The 25,870-nt window shown below is 61.2% G+C and overlaps 3 protein-coding genes across 4 annotated transcripts in view; all 3 read left to right on the top strand.

Annotated features, from left to right (window-relative positions):
* PLEKHM2 (pleckstrin homology and RUN domain containing M2) overlaps window positions 1-8,968 on the top strand; it is a 38,097-nt gene extending 29,129 nt beyond the window's left edge. For both annotated transcript variants that reach the window (XM_080801043.1, XM_080801042.1), the window contains 13 exons: window positions 967-1,192; window positions 2,275-3,120; window positions 3,415-3,484; window positions 3,589-3,679; window positions 3,979-4,043; window positions 4,408-4,496; window positions 5,083-5,215; window positions 5,477-5,667; window positions 6,080-6,145; window positions 6,804-6,963; window positions 7,292-7,471; window positions 7,586-7,702; window positions 7,987-8,968. In XM_080801043.1, coding sequence (XP_080657169.1) covers window positions 967-1,192; window positions 2,275-3,120; window positions 3,415-3,484; window positions 3,589-3,679; window positions 3,979-4,043; window positions 4,408-4,496; window positions 5,083-5,215; window positions 5,477-5,667; window positions 6,080-6,145; window positions 6,804-6,963; window positions 7,292-7,471; window positions 7,586-7,702; window positions 7,987-8,121 — 2,369 coding nt within the window. In that variant the 3' untranslated portion in view covers window positions 8,122-8,968. The remainder of the gene's footprint in view (window positions 1-966; window positions 1,193-2,274; window positions 3,121-3,414; window positions 3,485-3,588; window positions 3,680-3,978; window positions 4,044-4,407; window positions 4,497-5,082; window positions 5,216-5,476; window positions 5,668-6,079; window positions 6,146-6,803; window positions 6,964-7,291; window positions 7,472-7,585; window positions 7,703-7,986) is intronic.
* Window positions 8,969-10,427: 1,459 nt separating this feature from the next.
* On the top strand, window positions 10,428-14,465 carry SLC25A34 (solute carrier family 25 member 34). The gene is made up of 5 exons (XM_080802490.1): window positions 10,428-11,024; window positions 11,614-11,679; window positions 11,749-11,901; window positions 12,278-12,412; window positions 13,008-14,465. The coding sequence occupies exons 1-5, from the start codon at window positions 10,605-10,607 to the stop codon at window positions 13,188-13,190; spliced, it is 957 nt and encodes a 318-aa protein (XP_080658616.1). The 5' UTR covers window positions 10,428-10,604; the 3' UTR covers window positions 13,191-14,465.
* A 770-nt stretch (window positions 14,466-15,235) lies between these two features.
* Window positions 15,236-19,295, top strand: TMEM82 (transmembrane protein 82). The gene is made up of 6 exons (XM_080801879.1): window positions 15,236-15,371; window positions 15,505-15,577; window positions 15,784-15,958; window positions 16,723-17,137; window positions 18,354-18,535; window positions 18,825-19,295. Exons 1-6 carry the CDS (start codon window positions 15,284-15,286, stop codon window positions 18,936-18,938), a joined length of 1,047 nt encoding a protein of 348 aa, XP_080658005.1. The 5' UTR covers window positions 15,236-15,283; the 3' UTR covers window positions 18,939-19,295.
* The last annotated feature ends 6,575 nt before the right edge of the window (window positions 19,296-25,870 follow it).

Raw genomic sequence — 25,870 nt, 5'->3', positions numbered from 1 at the left:
ACGCCCGGTGTGCTTTTCCTGCTCCTGTTCCGGTGACCTGGGCCGGGTGGTCGGGGTCGGTGGGGGGGGGCAGTCAGACCAGCCCCTCTCTGGAGAGGCAGCATCCTCCCCCCACCCTGCCTTCTCCCCAGGGTGGAGCCAAGGGTGAGGGGGACCCAGAAGGGACCGGAGCCTTGAATGAAATGAAGTTCCCAGCTCACGCCTTAAAGGGGTGCCTGGTCCCGCCCCCCACTCCGGGAGTGTACCCATGTCAGGGAGAGAAGCAGCCGCCCAAAGGCCTGTGAGGCAGCTGTTGGGGGCGGCCGCTCAGGACCCCTTTCCTCTCCCCTTTGCATCTCCTTGTTGCTCTGGTCTGTCATTCTTCCCACTGTGCTCGGGCCCTTGTTCTGCCTTTCCCCCCACCCTCCAGACTCCCTGTCCTGTCTCTCAGCCCCCGACTGTACTCTGCACCCCTCAATTTCTCTGATCCCCATCGTTTCCCTCCGTTTCCCTTCCTTTGTTGCTTTTATCTGCCTCTGGTGCGGGGCGGAGTGAGCACCCTTCAGAGGACTTCGGGTATCTCAGCCCTGCTGGGTACCCCCTCCCCAGCTCCCTCTAACAGAAGGCCGTAAGATTAACCTGAGAGGTCCGTGGCCTGTCTCCTCTCCAGGCATCAAGGTCACCGTCCCTGACGGGCTTCCGCCTGGAGGCTGTTTAACCTTGGGGCTCTTACCTCGAACTCAGCCAAATTGCTTTGAGCTCTTGGGGGTTCCCAGTGGAGTGGTGATGGTGCCCCTCCAGGTCACTCTTAGAGCACACGTCCTGTGTCCAGTTGGTTTGGGGCTTCTGCTCTTAAAACAGGGCTGCCCTGATCAGATGTCCCCGGGAGGGACTCACCTGCCTCCCTCATGAGTTAAGGCATGCTTTGGGGGCCCGGGGTCGCCAGATGGTGTCTGACGGGCTGTCTCCTGTCTCCTGTGCTCCCAGATGGAGACCTCACAGACACCGTCAGCGGCCCGCGCTCCACTGCTTCAGACCCGACCAGCAGCAAAGCTTCCAAGAGCCCCACCCAGCGCCACAACCCCTTCAGCGAGGACCCGGCAGAGACCGTGTCCTCGTCCGACACCACCCCAGTGCACACCACCTCTCAGGAGAAGGGCGAATCCCACGCTCTCGACCTGCCAGATGCCTGCACAGAGCTCGAAGTCATTAGGTCAGCAGGCATTGGGGGGACATCCGGGTGTCCGTCCTGTCCGCTCCCAGCATCATGTTTTAGTCCGTGCGCCCAGGGACCACACCCCCGGGGGCAGACCGGGATCTTCCTGGAGAGTAAGGGGTTCTCCAGTGGTTCTTGGAGCAAGAAGAAACAGAGGGCCCGAGCCCAGAAGGTGGTGTGGCACGGACGACAGCTGGGGCTGGCGGCTGGGGCCACACGTGGGCTGCGGGGGCATTTGTCTGGTTCATCCAGGAAGAGAAAACCCCTTCACACTGGAATTCTAATAGTTCTTGGATGTCCCTGTACAGTTTCTGAGATGTGTACTGATCCTGGTTCAGCATGGCTCCTCGAAAGTGTCACCATCAGGGGGACAGGCACCTACCTAGAAGGGAAGGAGGAGGTGCAGGACAGACTGGGGAGCTCTTGGCCCACAGCCTCCCAGGCTCCCCGACCTGCCCTGGCTCCCGCCCCTGAGACTCTCAGCACCGAAGAAGCAGATGTGCGTGTTGTACCCTCCGAGGCTTGCTGGCCTGAGGCAGGAGACGGGTCCCACCCTGTAGGCTGGTTCAAGGCCTCAGTTGCTTTAATGGCTCAGACCTGGGGTTGCCCTGCCGGGCCCATCCCAGCCAACTTGCCACCAAGGAAGTTTGAGCCCAGAAGACTCCGAGTGCATTTCTGGTTGAATTATCCGCGGTGACACCTGATGGGAAGTGAGGTCAGCTCAGGGGCCACTGGCCATATCCCAAAGGGAGGGCAGGGTTAGAGGCACCATCGTCCTGACCGGCCACGGCTTGTGTTTGTTCCCGGAGCAGCTGGCGCCGCTGTGACGGCAGCTAGAATTCGTAGGCGTTGGCTCAGGGGTCCCTGCCTCTGCCGGCAGCGGGGCTACCTCAGGGCCTGAGCTGCTCTCGCCCCCTGGCCTAGGGCCTCCCACCCAGCACTGCCCAGGACCACCGAAGCTCCCTCCAGTGCCCTCAGAGGTCACACGCCCAGGATCACCCCCTTTGACCCAGCCTGTCTCATTTCGCCAGTTCTGTGGCGCTCAGGTGGTAAATCTCTCCCCGTCACTGCTGTCCCAGGGTCACCAAGAAGAAGAAAACCGGCAAGAAGAAGAAGATGAGGTCGGATGAGGAAGCCAGTCCGCTTCACCCCGCCTCCATCCAGGACACCGGTGCCCGGCGGGGAGATGGCGACAGCCTGGTCAGCAGTCCAGGCCTGGGGCAGGCCTCCCCCGATGCGACCATTACGTCCCCCCAGGAGGAGGGAGAGGGGCCCAGCAGCACGGCGGAGAGCAGCGAGCTCTCGGAGCCCGGCCAGATGGGCCTGCTTATCCCCGAGATGAAGGACACCTCCATGGAGCGCTTGGGGCAGCCCCTGAGTAAGGTGATCGACCAGCTCAACGGGCAGCTGGACCCCAGCACCTGGCGCTCCCACGTCCAGTCCCCAGACCAGTCCTTTCGGACCGGCTCCCCCGGGGAAGCCCCGGAGAAGCCGCCATTTTGCGACTTTAGTGAGGGGCTTCCAGCCCCAATGGACTTCTACCGCTTTACCGTCGAGAGTCCAAGCGCTCTTACGTCAGGTGGCAGCAACCATGACCCTGCAGGGCCGGGCCAACCGCTGCATGTTCCTGGTAGCCCTGCGACTGCTGGCCAAGAAGAGGGAGGAGGAGGAAGAGAGGGGCCGACGCCTGGGCCCCTAGAGGACGCCCCCCCCAGGGAGGCCCCAGAGCTGGGGACCCAGGAGCCCGACGCCAAGCTGCCCCTGATGGGGGAGGGGCCTGTGCCGGAGCTGGAGCCTGGGACCCACGAGACTCTGTGCCAGCTCAAGCGAGACCAGCCCAGCCCTTGTCTGAGCAGCGCGGAGGACTCCGGGGTGGATGAGGGGCAGGGGAGCCCCTCCGACATGAGCCACTCGGCAGAGTTCAGGTGCGCAGGGCTCTCCGTGCCGCTGGCCTGAGGGACGCTCCCGCCCTCAAAAGCCGAGGACAGTGGGCGTCTGTCCTCCAGAAAGACAAAGTGCAGCTCCTGGGAGGCTTAGCCTGGGCTGGGAGGCGGGATGGGGTGTAGGACCCCCCCCCCACACACACACACACTCTGGCTCCTGGGCAGGGCCAGCGCCACGACAGCCGCGCTCCCTCTGCGTGCCTGTGTGCCGCTGTGTGTCACGTCACCTCCTGCCCCTGCCCTCGCCTGACACCCCCACGCCTGTCGCTCTCACAGAGTGGACAACAATCACTTGCTTCTGCTGATGATCCACGTGTTTCGAGAAAACGAGGAGCAGCTCTTCAAGGTCAGTCCCGGGAACTCCAGGACGAGTGGGACAGTGCACGGCCGGGGTGGGGCGGCAGGTGGGAGCCGGGGGGCGCCTGACCCTCCTCTGTCTCGGCCCCTCAGATGATCCGGATGAGCACGGGGCACATGGAGGGCAACCTGCAGCTGCTCTACGTGCTGCTCACGGACTGCTACGTCTACCTGCTGCGGAAAGGTGCCTGCCGCCCCCGGGCCCGGCCAAGGCTGAGCATGAGGCCTGCCACCCGCCCTGTCCCCGTGCCCCCCATCCCCGGCTCTCGGCTGCCTGGCGAGCGGTGACCAGAACCCTGCCTGGCTGTGCCGCCAGCCACCTCAGCGGCCCCGTGAGACCCGAATGCCCCGAGTCACTCTCCTCCTCCGTGTCAGATGGCAGGGCAAGGACGGGGCCGCTCTCAGAGATGGGGTCTTAGAAGATGGGGCAGCGGGGGGAAAGAGACCCCTGTGGGTCACAGGCATTGGGGTCTCCTCTCTCAGGGGCCGCGGAAAAGCCGTACCTGGTGGAAGAGGCCGTTTCTTACAACGAACTTGACTATGTGTCGGTGAGTGCAGGCTCGGCGGTGGGCATACACCGTGGGACAGGGCTCCTCGGCCACCCGCCGGCAGAGCTGCAGAGTGAGGCCTGTCCCCGCCGGGCCTCACTGTCAGGCGTCAGCTTCTCTTAGAGCCACTTGAGCCTGTGGTGCTGGGGAGGAGAACCGAGTTGAGGACACCTCTTCATCCACCACATTTCTGACCATCCCTCCCCAGCTCATGCCAGGGTCCCAGGCCTCTGGGGCTTTACCCTGTGGCGCCTTCGGCGTGTGCTTCCTCCCTCCCCAGCCAGCCCTGAGCCCGGCCACGGCTGCCTCTTCCTCCAGGAAGCTGCCAAGCCCCGTGCGCATGTGAAGGTCTTGTTTCTGGCAGGTGGGCCTGGACCAGCAGACCGTGAAGCTGGTGTGCACCAACCGCAGGAAGCAGTTCCTCCTGGACACGGCCGACGTGGCCCTGGCCGAGTGAGTGACACGCCCCGGACCCCTGCCATCTCCCTATGTCCGTAGGACTGGAGAGCGGCCTGGGGGTGGCGGGGGAGCGGCAGGACACACAGACGCGGCAAACAGATGTGTTCCCTCTGGAACCTGCGGGGGCGTGCAAGCACACTGAGGGACTCGTGTCGTCCGCTCGGGCGACCTGAGACCTGAGGTGGCCACCAGAGAGGAAGGGGGCTGGCGTGAGTTACTAACAGGAAAGAAACACAAGCCCCACCACTGGGCCACAGGTCTGGGCCACGGGCCCGGGCCACGGGGTGCATACAGGAATGACTCGTAATAACCGGGTGTCGTTTTACGGACTCGGGTCCCACCTGCACCGCCAGCAGACCCCAGGCCCCTCGGGCCACTGAGAGTGGTTTGGCCTTTCCCAGGTCCCTGTCAGATGACAGCGGACTACTGCGCAGCACTGCCCCACCCGCTGCCCTGAGCTCTGGTGCCAGCCAGCTCCCTCCCCAAAGTTTCTGGGAACCCTCCGGGCCAGGATCCTGTCTGGTTGAGGGGTGGGCCCCCCGCCCTGGGCCTCTGCCAGCAAACCCCACTCCCTGTGTAGGTTCTTCTTGGCGTCTTTAAAGTCTGCCATGATCAAAGGCTGCCGGGAACCACCTTACCCCAGTGTCCTGACTGATGCCACCATGGAGAAGCTGGCACTGGCCAAATTTGTGGCCCAGGAGTCTAAGTGTGAGGTGAGTGCCAGGAGCGGAGGGGAGGGGTCGTCCCTGAGTCCCTGAGAGGCCCGCTGTGGTGTCAAGATGAGGTGGGGCGCTCAGGTAGAGGTCTTTAGCGCTTCTCTGTCCCCCCCCCGCCCGGGAGGGGCTCTCCTACCCCTGGGTCCTGTCCCCCACCCTGCTGGGGGTGTGCCCTTGCTTCCTCAGCGGCCATTCCTGGTGCTGGGCCGTCCGCGAGCCGGGCCCAGGCCTCACCGCTCTGTCTGCTGCCCCTCCCAGGCCACCGCTGTCACTGTGCGCTTCTACGGGCTTGTCCACTGGGAGGACCCCATGGACGAGTCCCTGGGTCCCATCCCCTGCCACTGCTCACCCCCCGAGGGCGTCATCACCAAAGAAGGCGTGCTGCATTACAAGGCGGGCACCTCCTACTTGGGCAAAGAGTACTGGAAGACATGCTTCGTGGTACTCAGGTGGGCGCCCCCGCAGCGCCGGCCTCGGGCTCGGCCTGGAGCTTGTCGGCCTGAACGCTGATGAGAGAAGCCCGAGGGGGGCCTCCTTCCACCCCCACGAGGGTTTTAGAGCCCACCTGCCTTGGGATATTAGAGCTTCTGTGTAAAGGCCGCCATCTTCGGGGTCCAAGGAATCCTGGGGCCTCAGGTGTAGATGTGGGCTGGGCCGCTGCCTCACTGTCCCGAGCTGCCGAGGGGGTAGGGTGCCCTCCTGCGCCTCTGGTTCCTTCTTCACCCTCCGTTTCATAGAAGACAGGCCCCGTGGCCTCTGGGGCTTCAGTCCCCAGCTTGCAGGGTGTCCCTGGGATTTGGGCTCCACCTGGTTCTCAGTTCCAGGGACAGGCCTCACCCCTGCTCTGTTGTGCCCCTACAGCAACGGGATCCTCTACCAGTATCCCGACCGCACTGATGTCACCCCCCTGCTCTCGGTGAACATGGGGTGAGTGCCCTGGCGATGCGGGGCTGGGCAGGTTCGGGGCCTCGTGTCGCCCCCCCCCCCCAGGGTGAGGACTCTGGCTAAGCCTGTGGCCCAGCGCTCCTGTCCTCCCTGGCTTGAGCTGATACCCGCTCTTGTCCGTCAGTTCAGCCCACCCCACTCAGCGGCAGCCCTGACCGGTAGCCGGGGGTCTGCTGATCTCTGAGGGGCTACAGGATCCTGAGCCAGGGGAGGAGGGATGGTTTCCTCTCAGGGAGGGAAGGATCTGGTCAGGCAGGGGAAAGGGTCACTCCCCCTGGGAAGTTCCCAACCTGATGGAAGACGGACACACACGTGCTTGGAGACAGCCTTGGGCCCCAAGAGGGAGTGTGAGTGCATGAGCCCGATCAAGGGAGGGCCAGAGCCTGGAGCCTATCCTCACCCCTCGCCTGGTCGGGCCACAATAGCTAGGAGAGGCCTGGCGATTCTGGAAGAGACATTGTTCCACAGAAAGGGGTGGGCCTGGCCAGCAGCTACCAGCCTCTCCTGAGAGTCCCGGGGGTCTGCACCACCCTCCCAGGTCCTCCCGCCTCTGGGACTCGGGGGCAGGCAAGCCGTGTCCGCACGCCCTGAGCCGCCCCCGCCTCCTTGCTCCCCTTTCACCCCTCCTCGTCTGGCCCAGGGGGGAGCAGTGCGGTGGCTGTCGGAGAGCCAACACCACGGATCGGCCCCACGCCTTCCAGGTCATCCTGGCCGACCGGCCGTGCCTGGAGCTGAGCGCGGACAGCGAGGCCGACATGGCCGACTGGATGCAGCATCTCTGCCAGGCCGTGTCCAAAGGGGTGAGCGCCCCCCGCCTGCACTGTCCCCCAGCCTCCCGACCCTGTGCAGGATCCCCGGGGCCCTGGCCCAAACCCTCATGCTCAGGGAGCAGCTCGTGGGAACCAAGATGGGGACGTCCAAGGGACAACCCAGGAGTGGACCCTAGAGCTCAGGACACCCCCACCACCTCCCCTGTCCCCACCTGTGCTTCTGAGGTGGGCGGAGCCTGTCTGACCCCTGGACAGAGGGGCCAAAGGGCTGGCCGGGCCGGAGTGTGGTGTCCTGGTGCTGGCCAGCCTGGAAGAGCTCCAGCTTGCCTCTCCCCTCCCCTCTGCCCATGCCCTTCAGGTCATCCCCCAGGGGGTGACTCCCAGCCCCTGCATCCCCTGCTGCCTAGTGATCGCCGCTGACCGCCTCTTCACGTGCCACGAGGACTGCCAGACCAGCTTCTTCCGCTCCCTGGGCACAGCCAAGCTGGCCGACGTCAGTGCTGTTGCTACGGAACCGGGCAAGGAGTACTGTGTCTTGGTGAGCTGGGTGGATGGGGGAGGGGATGGGGGAGGGGATGGGGGGAGGGGGGCGGGGGGCAGGCCCTGCAGAAGGGACACTGCCTCTGCTCACCTGGGGACATGCTCGCCCCAGGAGTTTTCCCAGGACAGCCAGCAGCCCCTCCCACCCTGGGTCATCTACTTGAGCTGCACATCTGAACTGGACCGATTCTTGTCTGCACTGAGCTCTGGGTGGAAAACCATCTACCAGGTACCTAGCTGCCCAGGGCCCCGAGGAGGGAGTGGAGGCGCTCCCTGGGGAGGGGAGCCCCGCACAGTACAGAGGCAGGAATTGGGCCTGGGGACAGCACCATACCCATAGCTCTGGGAAAGACTCCGGCCCCCGTGCCCCTGAGGCCGCAGCTCATAGTTGAACTTGGGAAACGCCACTCCTGACCGTGGTCCCACAGTGCAGGGGGACCCGGGGTTCCCACAGCTGCCCGAGAAAGGAGGGTCCAGGACCACAGCCCTCAGATTACCCCGGAACCCCCACAGGTGGACCTCCCCCACAAGGCCATCCAGGAAGCCTCCAACAAGAAGTTCGAGGACGCCCTGAGCCTCATCCACAGCGCCTGGCAGCGGAGCGACAGCCTGTGCCGGGGCAGAGCCTCCCGGGACCCCTGGTGCTGAGGCGGAGCCGGTCGGCATCCTGGGGCCAGGAGAGGCCTGCTAGCAGCACCTGCTGTCCTCGCTCTGCCCTCGTGCGGCTGGGGCCAGGGTTGCCCCTGTGTTCCGTGGCCCACTCCCGCCCTGGGGGACAGAAGCACCGACGGGGGCTCGAGCCAGGGTCTCTGCCCTCGCAGGGATACAGAACGGGTGCTCCACGCTCTCGGGCTTCCCGCCCGGCCGGTGGTGACTGGAGAGCGCTGGGGCGGAGGGTCTGAGCCCTATGGGCTCTGCGTACGGCGCGGCATGTACGGATGCGTCTGCCTCTGCCGGATGGCGATGAGAGTCGTGCCGACTCTGCGGGGAGCAGAAGGACTGAGAGGGCAGGAGTCCCCTCTTCCCCTCCTGGGTCAGGGGTCCCGGCCAAGGCCTGACCATCCTCGTTCACTTTTGAACACTCAGCTGGCCGCCAGGGAAGCCGGACGCTGGGGCCTCCCTGCATGCTCCCTCACTAACACCGTCCCCAGCCGCACTGCTGTCTGCCTGGTGAGGGCGCCCGGCTGGGGGCTGGGGCTGGGGGGCTGGGCAGCCCCTCCCTGGCTGCCCGGAGGCCCTGTGTGTCCAAGGCACCCACCTCTCCCCAGACTGCTGTGCCAGGAGGACCCAGGAGTCAGGCTGTCTCCTTCTGCCGGGAGCAAAGGAGAGGGAGGGGGCTCGGAGTGGGGCAGAGCCCGCCAGTTTGGCATCCCGGAGAGTGCCTCCTGACTGTCCCCTGCTTGGCTAGAGCCGGACCCTCTGGGGGAAGGGGTCAGATGGTCTGGGTTTGGTTTTTTTTTTTTTTTTAAATAAAATAGACACGTTATATTGCCAAGACTTGTCACTGGCCCTTTGTGACTGGGCTGGGGGTGGGAGATCTCCGCACCCCCACCCACCGGCTGCCTCCCCCCTCCCTGTCTAAAGCCGCTAGGCCATTCATTCCTGATTTTCTTCCGTCAGCTGCTGCTTCCCAGCTGCTGACGCTGGGCGCCTGCTCACCCACTGCCCCGGTGCTGCTCTCTGGAGCTCAGGCCCTGAGGGTTTCTTGGCCTGACCTTTGCTCTCCCATTTCCTGCAGCGCCCAGGGGAGGGGAAGACACTGCTCTAGTCCCAGGGCCTGTCTCCACCACCAGCCTCCCCAGCTCTGGGGGCAAGGACAGGCCATTTGGGATAAACCCGAGAGTCCAAGCTGACCCCAGACAGCTTGTTGAGCTGCTGCCCTGGGGGCTGACCAGAGGGTGCTACCAATCTTAACAGGTGCAGGCGGGGGCAGGGAGGGGAGCCTGAGGCACTGGAGCACCTGGCAATGCCCTCCCCAGGCCCTCACACCTGGGACGAAAGGAGTGGGTGCTGGGAAGGGTGGGCATGGAGGCTATGGAGCCTGGAGGCTTCAGTGATGCGGGGTATCCATGGCAGAAGGGAGATGCCCTTGGGACAGAGACCAGGGTGGTGCTGGCTCCCAGGGGTGTGAGGTCCCTTCTGACAGCCGTTTCCACACCAGGGCCTCTCCTCCAGACACCTACAGCCCAGAAGGGGGGCAGGACCGGGGGGGGGGCAAGTCCACATGGGGTGATGACCAAAGCCTCGGGCCACTCCTTGAGACACATGGCTCAACGGCCCTGAAGTCATTTGAGGCAGGGACGGGGAGAAAGGAGCCAGAAGGGGGGTGCGAGTTGGGGGGGATGTGGGCCATCTCTTAGTGGGTGAAACCCTGTGCTAGGCGTGCTTTTCATACATCTCTAGTCCTCCAAAAAACCTCTGAGACAGATATTAATATTCCCATGTTACAAATAGACTGAAGTTAGCAGAGGGAGTGATTGCCCAGGGTCACACACAGTTCCACAGGGTTCGAGAAGCCCTTCGCTGCCGCTGCTCTCCCTGACAGTGGAACCACAGACCGTGGGAGCCGGACTGGAAGACTGAGGCTGGGGAAGGGGAGCTGCAAAGACGGTGCGGGGTGGGTGTGGACAGTGGCTGCATTGCCTGGGCACGCGGCTCCGGGACCCTCCCTGGGCAGTCGCCCCTGTGCCCTGGGCTCTGAGCTGCAGCAGGGCTGACTAGGCCAGAAGTACCCTTTGCCCCAGAGCCAGAGGGAGGGCAGGAGGACAAGAAAAGCTGGAGGAGGTGTCCCGGCTGACAGGCACCCTCTCCCCTGCCCCCAGTCTCCCTCCTGTCCCAGGTGACCTTTTCCCCAGATCCCAGGGTCCAGGCACACCCCTGCTGGGAGGTGTGGAGAACAGAGAGAGCTGGGATTGGTCCGAGCCAGCGGGGGCGTGTCCCGGGCTCCGCCAGCCGCCAGCCGCAGTGGCTGAGCAGAGCAGGTGGACTCCCGAGATAGACCAGGGGCCACCCGGCCTACCCGACTGGGACCTCTGCCCCCCAGACATGGCCCCAGGCCCCCTCGATCCCCAGCCCTGTGGCAGGGCAGGGGTGCAGACAGCCTAAGCGCCACCACCCCAGGGCCTGTGCCCATGCCCCTGACCTGGGCACGGCCAGCCTCAGGAACAGAGGCCATGGAGACGGTTGCCCCAGCTGTGGACCTGGTGCTGGGCGCCTCGGCCTGTTGCCTGGCCTGCGTCTTTACCAACCCCCTGGAGGTGGTGAAGACGAGGCTGCAGCTGCAGGGGGAGCTGCAGGCCCGAGGCACCTACCCACGGCCCTACAGGGGCTTTTTGGCCTCGGTAGCAGCTGTGGTCCGTGCAGACGGGCTGTGTGGCCTGCAGAAGGGGCTGGCCGCCGGCCTCCTTTACCAGGGCCTCATGAATGGCGTCCGCTTCTACTGCTACAGCCTGGCAGGCCAGGCTGGCCTCACCCAGCAGCCTGGTGGCACGGTGGTCGCGGGCGCGGTGGCTGGGGCACTGGGAGCCTTCGTGGGGAGTCCTGCTTACTTGGTGAGTACCTTGTCTCCAACCTCCACCACCCCATGACCCAGCTCTCCAGTGGGGAAGGGAGGGTGGGCGCCTCTGGAACCTTCCAGGCTGGCTCTGGTACCAGGCAGGGTGGGGCGGGCCGGGTGGGGACGCTCCCAGGAACATCCCTGCCTGGGGGTTGGAATTTGTCCCTGGGTGCAAAGCCCCAGAGCCTTGCCCCATGCTCCTTCTCCTGGGGTCCCTGCTCCACTGGGCCTGAGTTAGGGGAGGGGGTAGAGGGCGACAGGGCGGGTGCTGGCTCAGACCCAGAGTGGTGGCCTGTCTTCCTGTGTGGCCCAGCAAGTTCAGAATCAGCGAGGCCTCCTCGGACTAGGCCAGAGGCTGAGTAGTCACCATCCCACTTAGTCCTTGGAAGAGTGGGAGCGGACAGGCTGGGAGAAGGTCAAGTGACTTGCCCCAGGTCACACCGAGATGCAGACCCGGGCCCACTTCAGCGCCTCCCCCACCAAGCCCTGTTCCCCATGCCCCCTAAGCAGTGGGTGTGGGCTCGTGGAGGTCTGGAGGTCGGGCCGCTGCTCATCCAGTCCCTCTGTTACATCTGCTCCCACAGGTCAAAACGCAGCTGCAGGCCCAGACGGTGGCTGCGATGGCCGTGGGGCACCAGCACCATCACCAGGTAGGGACTGTTACTACCCTGGGTGGGCTGGCAGGGGCTGCCCAGTGACCCGGTGCCTTCTCTCCACAGAGTGTTTTGGGTGCCTTGGAGACCATCTGGCGGCAGCAGGGCCTGGCAGGGCTATGGCGGGGCGTGGGTGGGGCCGTGCCCAGGGTCATGGTCGGCTCAGCCGCCCAGCTGGCCACCTTTGCCTCTGCCAAGGCCTGGGTGCAGAAGCGACAGGTGAGGAGCCAGGGACACCCGTGCCTACCCTCAGACATGACAGAATCGGGCCATCCGCCTCCGTTCTCCCTGTGTGGGCCCTCATCCCATCCTGACATCTCCAGCTGGACGCCCACCTAGGGAAGCCCAGGGGGAGGGGCAGACAAAGCCCCTGAAGAGAGCTGAGGACCCGGCTCTGTCCTTGTGCCCAGCAGGGGTGGGGGCCGGAGCCCTGACGCCGTGAAGGAGCTGGGCTGGGGGAATGGCTGGTGGGGCCTGGTCTTCTCCCTTTCCCCTACCTCTTCCAGCCCACAAGTACTCGGAGGGTAGGGTGGGCACCATGGGGGTGGGGGGATGGCAGCAGCTGCAGGGGTCAGAGCCTGTCCCATCCCCACAGTGGCTCCCAGAAGACAGCTGGCTGGTGGCCTTGGCTGGAGGCATGATCAGCAGCGTTGCTGTGGTTGCGGTCATGACCCCCTTCGACGTGGTCAGCACACGGCTCTACAATCAGCCCGTGGACGGAACTGGCCGAGTGAGCAGGGGAGGGTGCAGGGGGGATGCAGGGAGCTGGAGAGCATGGCCCAGGGTGTACACACACACACACACACACAGCCAGAGACACGCAAATGTGTAACATACATGCAGACACTGATTTGGCCGGTTTGTTGAGCACTCACGTCCCCGGCACGGGCTAAGCAGGTTCACACCTGCACTTTATTCTATCCTCACAACCACCTTCATTTTCCTGCTGAGGAAACGGAAGATCAGGGCGAGCTAGTGACGTGCGTGAGGTCACCCAGCTAGGCCTGACCCCACGGCCCGCCACGTACCGTCGCGCAGGTTGCGTTCAACACAAAGGTGCCCTCCAAAGGCTGAGATGGGGACGAAATCCACTCGCATGCCACTAGCCAAATCTTGGGCCCCGGGTATGGGCTGTGGCTACCTGGAGGAAGAGGTCTCTTCTTAAATCTCACAGTCTAAGGGGTCACCTTTCTGTAAGTTGCCAGCTTGGGGACAGTCTCTCTGCTGATGTACCGCAGAGGCCCCTCCACACAGACACATGCCCTCTTGTGCCAGCCAAGGCCCCATGACCCCTGCAGTGACCTCCACCCTGCCTCTGTCCCCAGGGCCAGCTGTATGGTGGCCTCGCCGACTGCCTGGTGAAGATCTGGAGGCAGGAGGGCCCCCTGGCCCTCTACAAGGGTCTGGGCCCAGCCTACCTGCGCCTGGGCCCCCACACCATCCTCAGCATGCTCTTCTGGGATGAACTCCGGAAACTGGCTGCGAGGAGCCAGCACCAGGGCACCTAGGTGGCATCCCTCGTCCCCATCTCCTGACAGCCTGGGACCCGGGAGCGACGGCCCGCTCCGGCTGGGAATGGCCGTCTCAGACCAGGCCACAGGCCCAGCCCCTGCCACACATCCGAGGAAAGTGTGGGCAGCTCTGGTCAACCCAGACCCATGGCCTGCTCGGGGCCGGAGCCGCTTGCTCTGGATCACCAGCTGCTCTGTTCTCTGGCAAGTCCTCTTCCCTCTGCCTGGATTACCTCATCCCAGAGCCTTACTCGTGATTATAATAACCACTCCGGGTCGTGACCGTCACCCCGAGCGGGGTTACTCACACGCATCGGCTTGCTTGGTCCTCAAACAGTGCGAGACAGTGAAATCCTCTCTTAGCAGGGGAAGCTGAGGCTCACCAGGTGGAAAGCCACACAGCTTTGAAGGGACAGAACCAGGACTGGAACTTAGCTCTGCCCAGCCCAGACTGGTACCCCTGGCAAGAGCCAGGACCATGGGGGCTGGAGAGCCTGCATGTCACTGTACACATGGGGAGGCCTCAGGTTTCCATAAAAAAGCCCCTCAGGCCAGGGGTTCAAACAACAGATGCTGTCCACGGTCTGGGGGCTGGAAGCCCAAGGTCAAGGTGTCAGCAGGGTTGGTTTCTCTGAGGCCGCTCTCCCTGGCGGCCCAGGGTCCTCACACGGTCTACCTTCTGTGTCTGTGTCCAAATCCCTTCTTCTAGGGACACTGGTCATGCTGGACTAGCTCCCGCCCTAATATCCTCCTTTTAACATAATTACCTCTTTAGAGACCTCATCTCCAAGTACAGTCACAGACTGGGGGTTAGAACTTCAGTGTACAAATGTGGGGGGGGGGGATGTAATTCAGCCTGTAACATCCACCCAGAGCTTTCACGAGGGCCTCCTAGATGCCCAGCACTGTGGGCGTTTGCACAAATCCTCATGACCGTTCTGAAAGGGAGCTCTCGCGATGCCCATTCTTCAGGTGAGGAGACTGAGGCCCGGGGCAAGAAAGTGACTTGCTTAGGGGAGTCGCAGAGCCAGGTGTCCTCATCTGGGGGCCTCTCCCTGAGCTGCAGCCACACTCCCCCTGCTGAGCATGTTCCTCAGGCCCACGCTGACCTTTGTGCTTCAGAAATGGACACCGAGTCCCTGGAAGGGACAGGACTGGCCCAGGTCAAGCAGCCTGAACCGCCTACCCCGCCACACCCCACATCTGCTCTTCCCAGGGGTACCCCTAGCGCACACTCCGAACCAATAAAGTTTTCTACTTTGTTTACTTCAACGACTCCCTTCTGCTGGCAGCCTCCGTCTCCCCCACCCCTGAACCCCCACCCTTGGCTCTCTCTCCTCGGTCTGGGGAAGGAGGATCCAAAAGTTTGGGGGCAGGCCAGCCGCACCCCACCGCATCCAACCGATGGAGGCCTGCCACCTAGCGGACAGGGAGAGGACCGTCGGGGAAGGACTCACAGTGGCTGAGGGAGAGGAGGGCCCCCACCTGGATCTCAGCCTCAGGCTGGGGGAGGATAGGTGCCCTGCCTCCAGACCTCAGGCTGTGGGGGGACAGACCACCTTCCAGACCGTAGGTGGAGGGGCGCTGAGCCTCGGGCTGTGGGGACAGAGACGGCCCTTCCAGAACTGGGGCTAAGAGGGCAGAGCGCAGAAGCAAGGCTGGGGGCCAGGGCAACAATGACGCCTGGGGCTTCAGGAAGGCGAAAAAGTGGGCATCCAACTTGAGCGGGGACAGAGGCCAGGACCAGTGCTGGAGACGGTCCTCACGTCGTGCTGCCCAGATGTGGAGCCCCTGAGCAGCGGTTGGCTCTCAAAGCCCCACAAGCCTGCGGCCCTGAAGGTTGAGGTCCCTGCCTCCCCTCTCCTCCCCTCTTCCCCCCTTCCCAATTCTGACCCCACTCTTCCTCGACTTCTGACTGCCCCCTTCTGACCGCTCCCCTCCCCTCCTCCCCCCTGCCCCTTCGCCCAGGGTTCTGACCCCTCCCTGCCCCACCCCTCCCTCCACTGACACCTTTGCCCCGTGACGTTGATCTCTCTGGTGCAGATCTGGCTGGAGGCTGGAGGCTGGGGCTGGGGCTGATCCCAGCGGCCATGTTCTCCCTGCCATCCCTCCCCTCCTGGCTCCCCAGCCTCCCCTCCCTCCAGTGGGGCTCTGGCCTCCTCGACTCTGTCCTTCAAGGTGAGCGCCGCTTCCTCCTCCCGGGCAGCCCCACCCCTCAGCCCGCTTTGGGCAGCACCCGGTGGACCCCCCATGTGGGTCTCCCACCCCCTCTCATCCTGCCAAACTCGCTTACCCTCCCTCCTGCCCTCAGGCCTCATCGGGGCCAGTGGAGTCTCGGTCCTGAACAGCCTCCTGAAGGTTTACTTCTTTGTGAACTGTGCCAAGTGAGTGTCTGCCAATCCAGCCCACTCCTGGCCCCTCCGGGAGCCCTGACCACCCACCCACCCCCCCAGCTGAATCTGGCCTCCAGTGAGGGGAGGACTGGAGGGAAGAGAACCCCGTCCCCAGAGAGTGTTTCTGGGGGCCCAGGGCCGCTGCCTGGGCCCAGGCTGGTGGTTCTGACCCTGCCCATGCCCGCTCTGCCCCGCAGCAACCCCGAGCGGCGGCTGGAGAAGCAGCGGCTGCAGGCCCAATGGGCCTCCCTGGAGAAAGTGCACCTGGCCGGGCTGGCCTTGATCCTGACCGTCCTGGGGGCCCGGGTGGCTGCCCTGGTGGTGCTTGAGTTCTCCCTCCGAGCTCTGTCCACACTGCTCTCCCTGGGCCAGGTAAGACTTCCGGAGGTGGTGAGTCACTCCCCAGCCCTGGGCCCTAGTTTTCACCCAAGAACACAGGAAGCGCGGCCCAGCGGGAGCACCCTGTCTCCTCACCACCCCCTTTCTGTAAGACTGAGACTGGAGAGTACAGATCGCCTCCTGGGGTTGGGAGCACAGAGCCCTGCTCACTCGCTCCGGCAGTGGCCCTCCGTGGCCGCAGCCCCAGTCCAGGAAGAGAGTGGTGGCAGCTCCCGGCTGTGGCAATACCCACGTGCCAGGCAGGCGCCCGCCAGCTACTTTGGGTGCGTCATCTCACGTGTCCTCACAGTCCTAGGGGGCAAAGCTCTGCTGTGACCTGCATCTCACAGGTGGGGAGACTAAGGCTCAGAGAGGGTGAGCGACTTGTCCCAGGTCAGCCAGCAAGAGGTAGAGTCAGGCTTTGAACCCAGGTCTTCATGGCTCCGAGCCACCAACCTTCAGTAAGCACGCGGGTCCCAAGTAACATTGGGACCAAGAAAGAAATGGTCCCAGGAGGGCTTGACTTGAAGGCAGTATTCCTTCCTGGGGAACGATTCCCAAGGTTCCTTCTGGCTCCAGCCTCCTACAGAGTGGTCTGTGTGCCTGGTGAGAAGCAGCCAGAGGCCTGAGCCCCCCCAGCCCTCCCCACTGCGCCCCTCTTCTGCTCCCGCCCCGCGCAGGGCTCTGAGAGGGAGAAGCTGCAGCTGTACCCCCCAGTACCCCCCACCACATCCCTCTTCTGCTCCCGCCCCACGCAGGGCTCCGAGAGGGAGAGGCTGCAGCTGTACCTCGTAAGCCAGTACTCCCTGGGCTGTGGGCTGACCTGCGGCCTGAGCTTCCTGCAGGAGCGTGCCCCTCACCGCACCTTGAACTTGCTGCTGGGCCTCTGGCTGGCCACCCTGCTGGGCACAGGTGCCAGGCGCCTCTGCCGCCACGCCTACCAGCTCTTTGAGCTGCATAGCAGCCAGCGCTACTGCGGGGTCTGCCTGGGCCTGCTGGCCGGTGCTCACAGCCTCCCCAGGCTGCTGGGCCGCGCCCTGGCTGGGGCCTTTGCTGTGGGTGACCTGGCGGCTGTGGCCCTCATCAACCGGGACTTCCCGACCACCTCGGATGCCGTGCGCTTCTGGACGCCGCTCGTCATCTGCTACGCCCTGCTGGTCATCTACATGCAGGGTAGGGGCCGCTGCTGGGGTCCTGGGGGGCAGCTGGGCCACTCGGCACTCACATCCCGTGGTCTGACCTGGGTGCAGCACCAGTGGGACCCGGGGAGGCCACCCACGGTTAGACCCCACCCCTGCCATCCCAGGGCGCCGGTCTAGCAACAGAAGCCACAGGGAACAGCTCGGGGAAGGGTGTGTCGTGCCCAGCAGGAAAGGTGTGAGGCGGCGGGAAGGAGGTCCTAGCAGGGGGAAGCACACATGCCAAACCCCAGAGGTGAGAGAAGGCATGGCACCGTCAAACATTTGAAAAAAGTTGAGTGCGGCTGTCACCCCAAGGGAATGGGGAGAGGATGAGGCTGGCCAGCTGCATGGGGGCCTGATGGGGAGCCCTCATCAGCCAGGCTGGCCATCTGCTGAGAAACCACTACAGGTTTTCAGTAGGGGAGAGCAACCTGGTCAGAAACACCACTGGCTGCCGGGGAGAGATGGGGTAAAAGGGGCAGGACAGGGAAGTGCAGTCGGGCAGAGAGCAGCAGGTGCAAAGGCCCTGAGGTGGGAGTGAGCTTGGTGTGCTTGCTGAGCAAAAAGAAAACCTGGAAGGCTCCGGGACAGTAAGGAACAGGAGCAGGTCAGAGGTGAGTTGAGGTGAGGTTGGAGAGCGGGCATCCTATCAGGCAGGACCTCACAGGCAAGGTAAGGAGTTTGGAGCTTACCCCAAATGCAATGGAAAGTCCTGGGAAGAATGTAAGCAAAGGAAGGATTTCATCTTGTTGATCCGTTTAGAAGGTCACTAGCTGCTGAACAGACACGGAGTAGACACTTGACCTACAAGGTCAAGAACAGAAGCCAGGAGCTGGGACTGGGCAGGGCAGCAGGAGTGTGGAGGTGGGCTCGGGTGGGGATCTACTTAGCAGAAAGTGTCCCCAGGGTTTACTGAGGCATCAGATGCGGGAGTGCAGTCTTGAGGACTCCTCCACTTGGAGCTGGTGTGCTCCCCCACCCCCACTGCAAGCAGAGCACAAAACAGCAGGGAGGTTTGGGGGTGAGCAATGAGCCTGGGGGGCGGGTGCTCAGAGATTGAGGGTGGGGGAGGAGGGAGGGAGGGAAGGGGGCTGCGGGGGTGGGGTGGGGAGCTGGGAGGTCCAGGCTCCGCTCCAGCTGGTCCTGAGGTTGGGGCTCAGGTATAGTGGCAGGCAGTGACAAGCACCCCCTTCCCCCCACCCCTGTAGAGGAGCAGCGGCAGCACCCCGGCCTGCAGAGTCACGTCCAGACCTTGCTGGTGCGCATGGGCGGCCTCTTCGTGCTGCTGCTGACCGTGGGCAGCTGGCTGGACCTCCTGGGAGTCGTCCTGTCCCTGCTGGGCGAGCTCTGGTGCCTGGCGGGCAGCCGCACTCTGCTGGACCTTTGCCAGGTACAGATGGGCCCTCCGCCCCGAGCGCCCCCCCCCCCAGACCCTGAGCCCTGCCCCAGACAGCCCAAGGAGCCTCAACATACCCCAAGTTTAAGAAGAGCTGGGATGACCTTTCTTGGGGTGGGGCAGGAGGAGCTGAAATCCCCTCTTCCTCCTGGTGTTAACCTTTGACCCCTCAGAGGTCCCCTGTTGGAGGAAGGGCCTGGGTAATCAGAGGCGTGAAGTCCCCCACCAGAGGATGGGGGAACTGAGTGGTGTCCTCCATCTTTCCCTTCCCACCTTCCCTCAGGATTTTCCATCCCAGAGGCCTTCCGTGTCTGCTGCAAGGGAGTCCCAGCCCCAGCCCTCAGCAGCTGCCCAGCCCTCAGCAGCCGCCCAGCCCCGGGGCCGAGCCCCCTCCTGACCTGCCTTAGCCAGGACTCGGAGTCTGTCTTAGGCCCACCCGGGCTCTCCTGGAGGCCTTGACCCCAGGGCACTGCTGCGAGGCAGAGGGACAGGGCTGGCCCCCACCCGGAGCTCGAGCTGGGCGCGGGGGGCTCCTGGCAGGGAGGGTTTGGGGCTGGGGCCCTCCGAAGAGGGGGCACCGGAGGCCAGTGGGTGAAGCCCTGTTTTTCTCAGGATGGACAATGGGTACAACCCCCTCGGACCCTCCTTCCCCAGGGGGTTTGGGGAACGAAGGAGAATTACGTCCTCAGAATGGCCCCCTTTACCAGCCTCCCTCACCTCCTCCGTAAACAATAATAAAGATGATTTTTCTCAACCTGTGCTTAGAATCATGAACATACAGAGAGGGAAGGAGGCTTTCCTGAGGCCACACAGCCCTTCTGGCTGGGGCAGATTCCGGGGATACATGCAGGCTGGGTTCCCTGGGGTTTAGGAGTTCCATATTGACGTGTCTGAGGAAGCGACGGGGACTCAGTGGAAAGGACTCAAGGTCCAGCACCCATCTGCCATCATGGTGGACAGTGTCCGTGTCCCATCTCACCCTAGGCTGTCCAAGACCATGAGGGTCCTTGCCATCTCAGCCTCGTTCAGCCCTGTCTCTCCTGCAGGGCCCAGCCCAGGAGACCACAGAGTACCTGGGAAAAGGTTGGGTACCAGCTCCTCTGCTTACTTGCTGTGTGCCCTTGGGTGGGTTGCTGCCACTCTCTGAGCCAATCAGAAGAAAAATGGCCATGTGTAGGGTGCTTACCATGTGCCAAGCACTTTATGATCGCATTTCGTTCTGACATCAGCCCCAAGAGACAATTACTGTTATCCCTTTTTAATAGATTCAGAAACAAGCCCAGAGAGGTTATGTAACTTCCTCAAGGTCACACAGCTAGTTAGTGGTGAAGCCAGGATTGGAGCCCAGGTGGCCTGCCCCGCAAAGTGCAAGTGCTTTGCATGCTTCCTGCTACCTTCTTCTCATTGAAGAACTGGGGCCAGGGAAACCAACAGAAGTGCACATAAAAAATATGGCAGATCCATTCCTGGAAGGTTCTAGAATGTGGTTCCAGTCACCTTGTGAGCAGAGTAGCCTGAGGCTACAGGGATTGAGGGCCCTTTCTGAGGAGGGGCCCCACAGGGCAAAGAAGACTCCTAGCTAGGGGGCATCCAGGGGACTATGGGGGTCAGGTTGTCCGGGAGTGACAGAGGACATACCAGGGAGGAGGTGAGACGAGAAGGTTCTTGGAGGATTCCAGGTTCTGGCGAGCCTCGCTTCTCAGCAAAGGCCACCACGGTCATCCAAAGGTTACTGCTTCCAGACAGACAGCATCTGGTGTAGGATTCTCTGCTCCCCACCGCAGGGCACACCTGGGACACAGAGGCAGGCTGGCCCCAAAGCTGGACAGGGTGGTTTCAGTTCTTTCCTCCAGAAATGGCCACCTCAAATCCAATCTCTGATCCCTTGCTCTCCCTGCTCTACCCCCAGGAAGGCCTCTCAGCTCCAAAGTAGCTGAGGTGGGGGGAAATGCCTGTGGTTGCCCCCTCCCCCAATCCAGGGGAGCCCCCCTCTGCCTGGGAGTGTGTTCAGTTCCCTCTGGGCAGGAAACTTGCCCCAGTCTGGGAGGAAATGGCTCAGTTAGCTGGGCACATGGCCAGCCCTTGCCAGACCCAGACTGGGCACTGGGTTCCGACTCAGGCCCAGTGTTTTTGCTGGAAGGTTCCCTGGCCTCCTGGCCCCCAACACAGCCTGAGACCCTGTGGGGACAGTGCTGGGAGGGGATTGGATTTGGCGGTCCTTTCCTTTTTATGGACACGGGGACCATTTCCAAACAAAAACTGAGCCACGTGGGTTGGAATAGGATTCTTTTCTTATCTATTAAATTATTTTTGTGAAAAGCCTGACAAGGGTATAAAAATTAGATCACTCTAAGTGAGGCATTTAGGAAATCTCCATACCAAACAAAGAAAAACAGGCCTGAAGTCCAGAGAGCAGAGGAAATACAGAAGGTCTGGTCTGGAGTAGAGTATGCAGCTGGGACTCATTCTCCTCCAGAGACCATGAGCTCCTGAATCCTGGGCCCAGACCAGCAGCCTTCTGAGGAGGTGGGAGACCAGGCTTCCCAGTCTCTACTAAGAGAGAATGGTAACCTCCAGCTGGGATTGGGGTGAGCCAGATTCCTCCCTCCTGAGCCCCCTACTTCTGGCTCTTCTGAGCTATGGCACTGTTCCTTTGGGCCTCCTGTGTGCCTTCCTGTATTTGCTCATTCACAAGTAACTCCTGAACATCTGCATGGGTCCAGGCTCTGGGCTAGAAAAGATGCAGAAGTAACAGCCATGCTACCAAGAAACAAAGTTGGGTAAGGCAATAGAGTGGTAGGAGCTTGGGGCGAGCAGGCTAAGGAGAGCGTATGTGTTAGCCACAGCTGCGTAACAAGCAGTCCCAAAACTTAGCAGCTTAAAACAACAGATACTTATTATATCCCTCTTTTTTTTTTTTTTTTTGAGAAAGAGAGAGAGAGAGAGAGCGTGTGCTTGAACAGGGTTGGGGGGCAAGAGGAGTGTGGAGAGGGAGAGAGAGAATCTCAAGCAGGCTCCATACCCAGCCCAACACGGTGCTCTATCTCACGACCCTGAGATCATGACCTGAGCTGAAATCAAGAGTCAGATGTTTAGGGGTGCCTGGGTGGCTCAGTCATTAAGCAGCTGCCTTCAGCTCAAGTCATGGGTCCTGGGATCGAGCCCCAGGTGAGCAGGGAGCTTCTCCTCTCCCTCTCCGGCTCTCTCTGCTTGTGTTCCCTCTCTCACTGTGTCTCTCTGTGTCAAATAAATAAATAAAATCTTTAAAAAAAAAAAAAAAGAGTCAGATGTTTAACCAGCTGAGCTACCCAGGCACCCCTACCGTCTTTTTCTGTGGGTTGGGACCCATAACTGGAAGGGTCCTCGGGCTCAGGTTCTCCTCACAGACCAAGTCATGTTGTTGGACAAGGCTCTGGTGTCATCTTAAGGCTTGACCCGGGTAGGATCTAATTCCAAGCTCACTCACATGGTTGTTGGCAAGGTTCAGTTTCTTGTGGGCTACTGGACTGAGAGTCTCTGTTCCTCTCTGGCTGTTGGTGGGGGTGTCTGTCCTTTGTTCCTTGCCACATAGGCCTTCCCATAGACAGCTCACAATATGGAAGCTGGCTTCCCTCAGAGCAAGCCAGAGAGGGAGAGAGAAAGAGAGAGGACAGCAGGACAGAGGCGACAGTCCTTTTGTAGCCCAATGTTAAAAGCAACACCCATTGTTTTTGCTGTATTCTATGTATATAAAAAAGTATCTGAGTCTCGCCCACCCTTGAGAGGAGGGGATTACACATGGGAAGGGCAGAAGGTGTGGAACCTTGGGGGCCATTGTTAAAGCTGCCTTCCACAGAGGGCTTCTCTGAACAGACAGAGGGAGTAAGCTAAGCAAGATGCTGAGGGAAGAGCGTGCCTGACTGAGAGAACAGCACGGGCAAAGGCCCTGAGGTGGCAACAAGCTGAGAGTATTGTAGAAACAACAGGAAATTTAGTGTGGCTGGAGCATCAGAGGGGATGGAGTGGCAGGAATGAGGTCGTGGAGGTGGGCAGGGACCATGTCACTCCAAGGTGGGGGTGGTGATGGTTAACCAGCAGAGAGTTTACACAAGAGAGTGATGTCATGTAACTTATATTTTTAAGGGATTCCTCTCCTAGCTGTTTGTAGAATAGTGCAGAAACAGAAAACCAGTCTAGGAGCACTTAGAATTATCCACGTGAGAAGATAATAACCCTGGGAATAACCCAGGGCTTGGACCAAGACGGTAGCCAGGGAGGCAGCCGGAAGTGGCTGGATGGGATGGGATGCGTGGACATGGATGTATGGTGAAGAGTTCATAGGACTTCTTGATCAATTAGATGTGCATTTGAGAGAATGAGATGAATCCAGGCCTCTTAGCTTTTTGGCCTGAAGAACCCGGTGAATGAGGTAGGAGGCATCGGGGACAGAACCGGACCCTCTCACGAAGGCGCCATCGGCATCGGCGGGAAGGCCAGGCGTCATGACATGTGATGAGCTCTGGGGCTCTGGGGGCCTCACTGACAAGAAGCTGTTGACCGTGAATCGTCAGCTTCTGGAGGGAGTTCCCAGACCAAGGCAGTGGTGGGGAAGCCCGGGCGCTGAGGCGTCTGAGGGGCTCCGGAAAGGTCCGCGTGGCCGAGCAGAGGGGCAAGGGTCGCAGCAGTGGGAGACGCTGTCAGGGAGGCTGGCCATGGCCGGATCACCCAGGGTCACAGGAGGGCTTGGCGTGTTCCCCCTGAAAGCAGCAGGCGCCCCAGAGGGGCTGTGTGGGGGCCCCGGGAAGATCACGTGCTTTCTCTAGCGAGACGGTCTGGCCATCGGAGTGGAGATGTGTTGTGAAGGAGTGAGAGCAGGGCCAGTCCAACTTTAAAGGTTCCCCTTTAGGAAAAAGAATAAAAAATCGGTATTAGTGATAGAACGATAAAGAAAAGCATAACAGATTGCTGGAGGCCTGCAGACTGGGTTCCTCCTTCTGACATCTCCCCGGGCAGTGTGCCAGGAGCATTTAATGGAAAATGCTTCCTGAGTGTGATCTGGCCGCCTCCCCTCCCAGAACGCTCTGTAACTCCCAGCAACCCTCACGGGGGCCCCTACGAGTAAGAGGCCACGCAGTCACCGTACACCCACCTTGGCTAAGAGACAAGTAGGGAGGCCAGCTGGGGGTAAAGAGAGGCCCCAGGGACTGGGGGTGCTGAGACAGACGAAGCCAAGGGTGGGGGCTCCCAGTGGGGATGGGGGCTCAAGCAGGGGGATGGGGTTGGTGAGGTGTTTGCCCAGGGGCTCAGCCTTGGCAAGAGGCCGAGGGCTTGGGGCAGTCCCAGGGACCTCAGGGACCTGACTGACACCAGGATTTCCCCCTCTCTGTCTGAGAAGGAGCTCTGACCTTTAAGGCTGGGAGCCCTCCATGACCCACCCCTCGCTCTGGAGCCGGTGCTGATTTGCTAAGCGATGGCAAACCGTGGGAACAAACCAGCCCAGACAGTGTCAGCTCCGGCCCCAGGACCAGGAAGGGATTAAGACCCAGACAATGTTGTCACAACCAGGTCTGGGAGGCTATGTAGCCCAAGTGGACGCAGGCTTGGGGCCTGAGAGGAGGGGAATTTATGTGGCTATAATGTGGCCCAGTCTGCTCCCCCTTGGTTGTTGTTTTTTTTTTTTTAAGATTTTATTTATTTATTTGACAGAGATCACAGGTAAGCAGAGAGGCAGGCAGAGAGAGAGGGGAAGCAGGCTCCCCGCTGAGCAGAGAGCCCGATGCAGGGCTTGATCCCAGGACCCTGAGATCATGACCTGAGCTGAAGTCAGAGGCTTAACCTACTGAGCCACCCAGACGCCCCTCCCCCCTTGGTTTTTTTTTTTTTTTAAAGATTTTGTTTATTTATTTGACAGATCACAAGCAGGCAGAGAGGCAGGCAGAGAGAGAGAGAGAGGGAAGCAGGCTCCCCGCTGAGCAGAGAGCCCGATGCGGGGCTCGATCCCAGGACCCTGAGACCATGACCTGAGCTGAAGGCAGAGGCCTTAACCCACTGAGCCACCAGGCGCCCCTCCCCCTTGGTTTTTAAACATTTCCCTACACACTTGGAATGAAGCTCATTTACTAACCTTGTGACCTTGAGCAAGTTATCATCTGTGCTCAGTTTCCCCATTTGTTGAGTGCCCTGAGCAGATGGTGAAGGTAGGGCACATAGCCCGGAGGCTGACTGTGGGCTCCGTTCCCCTCCTGCCGGCCCACCAAGGAATGATAAGTCAGTCTCAGCCCTGCCCCTGAGTCAGGTGATGGCGAAGGAAGTGCTGATTCAGGCAGCCGAAGCAGGAACCCATCTCAGGGGAGGAAGGGAATGACGAGCCCTGCCATCCTGTCCACCAGACTGCCCCCCAGATATAGAAAGAGGAGGACATTAGCATTTCACTTGCAAGGAGCTGTGAATATGTCAACTCTTCTCTACCGAGGAATGACAACCCGTGCTATGGATTTTTCTTGCATTACCTGCCCCCAGCCTTCCCAACAACCTGGGAGGAGTTGACTGTTTTCTCTAACTCCTCAGGAAAAAACCCTAGGTACAGAGAGATCACATGACTTGCTCAAGGTCACAGAGCTATTAAGTGGGAAAGCCAAGATCCAAACTCAAGGAGGTCTGATTCCAAAGCCCAAGCCCTTGACAGCTCACTACCCATCACTACTTCTATGTGATTTGCCTATGAAGCTACTTAAGACCTCCAATTCCAACTCATATGTTTCATAGGAATTACTAGGTCCCTGCTATGCGCCAAGCATCATGCTGGGTGCTGGAGACCCAGAAAGTAATGAAAGTAATGAGACACAGCCCTGCTCCTAGTCTCATGGGGGAAAGCATAATGGTGCATCCCAGCAGCCTTGGGCTATATCCAGGGGATGGACATGACTCCTAAGCCTGCCTGGAGGAATCAGGACAGGCTCCTCCAAAGTGGTGACAGGGACGCAGTTTGCCAGGAGGGGGAGGTGGAGGTGATCCAGACCCATGGGGCCTCACCAGTCTTCACCATGACTTTGCTTTAAGCAACAGAAACACAATTTTAACCTGTTGAAGACAAGGCAAGAAAAAAGAGAATTCGTGGGCTCCAGCGGTCCAGAGGGAAGACTTCAGGCATGGCTGAATCCAGCAGCCTAAGTGATGAGATCAGCTGTCCCCTGCCCTCTGTGTTGGTCCAAGTGCTCATTAAAAATGGTGCCAAGCTTGCATTCTGGCAGCCTGGAAAGAGGCTGCCTCTTTTTAAATAGTTCCAGCCAGGCACAAAGAGTGGGGGTGGGGTTCCTCAAACAGAAATTAGATACTGTGACCAGAATCCGG

The sequence above is a fragment of the Martes martes genome (assembly GCF_963455335.1).
Source record: "Martes martes genome assembly, chromosome: 4".
NCBI classification, from domain to species: Eukaryota; Metazoa; Chordata; class Mammalia; order Carnivora; family Mustelidae; genus Martes; species Martes martes.
The sequence above is the reverse complement of the archived record's forward strand: the minus strand, read 5'-3'. Positions and strand labels throughout refer to the sequence as shown.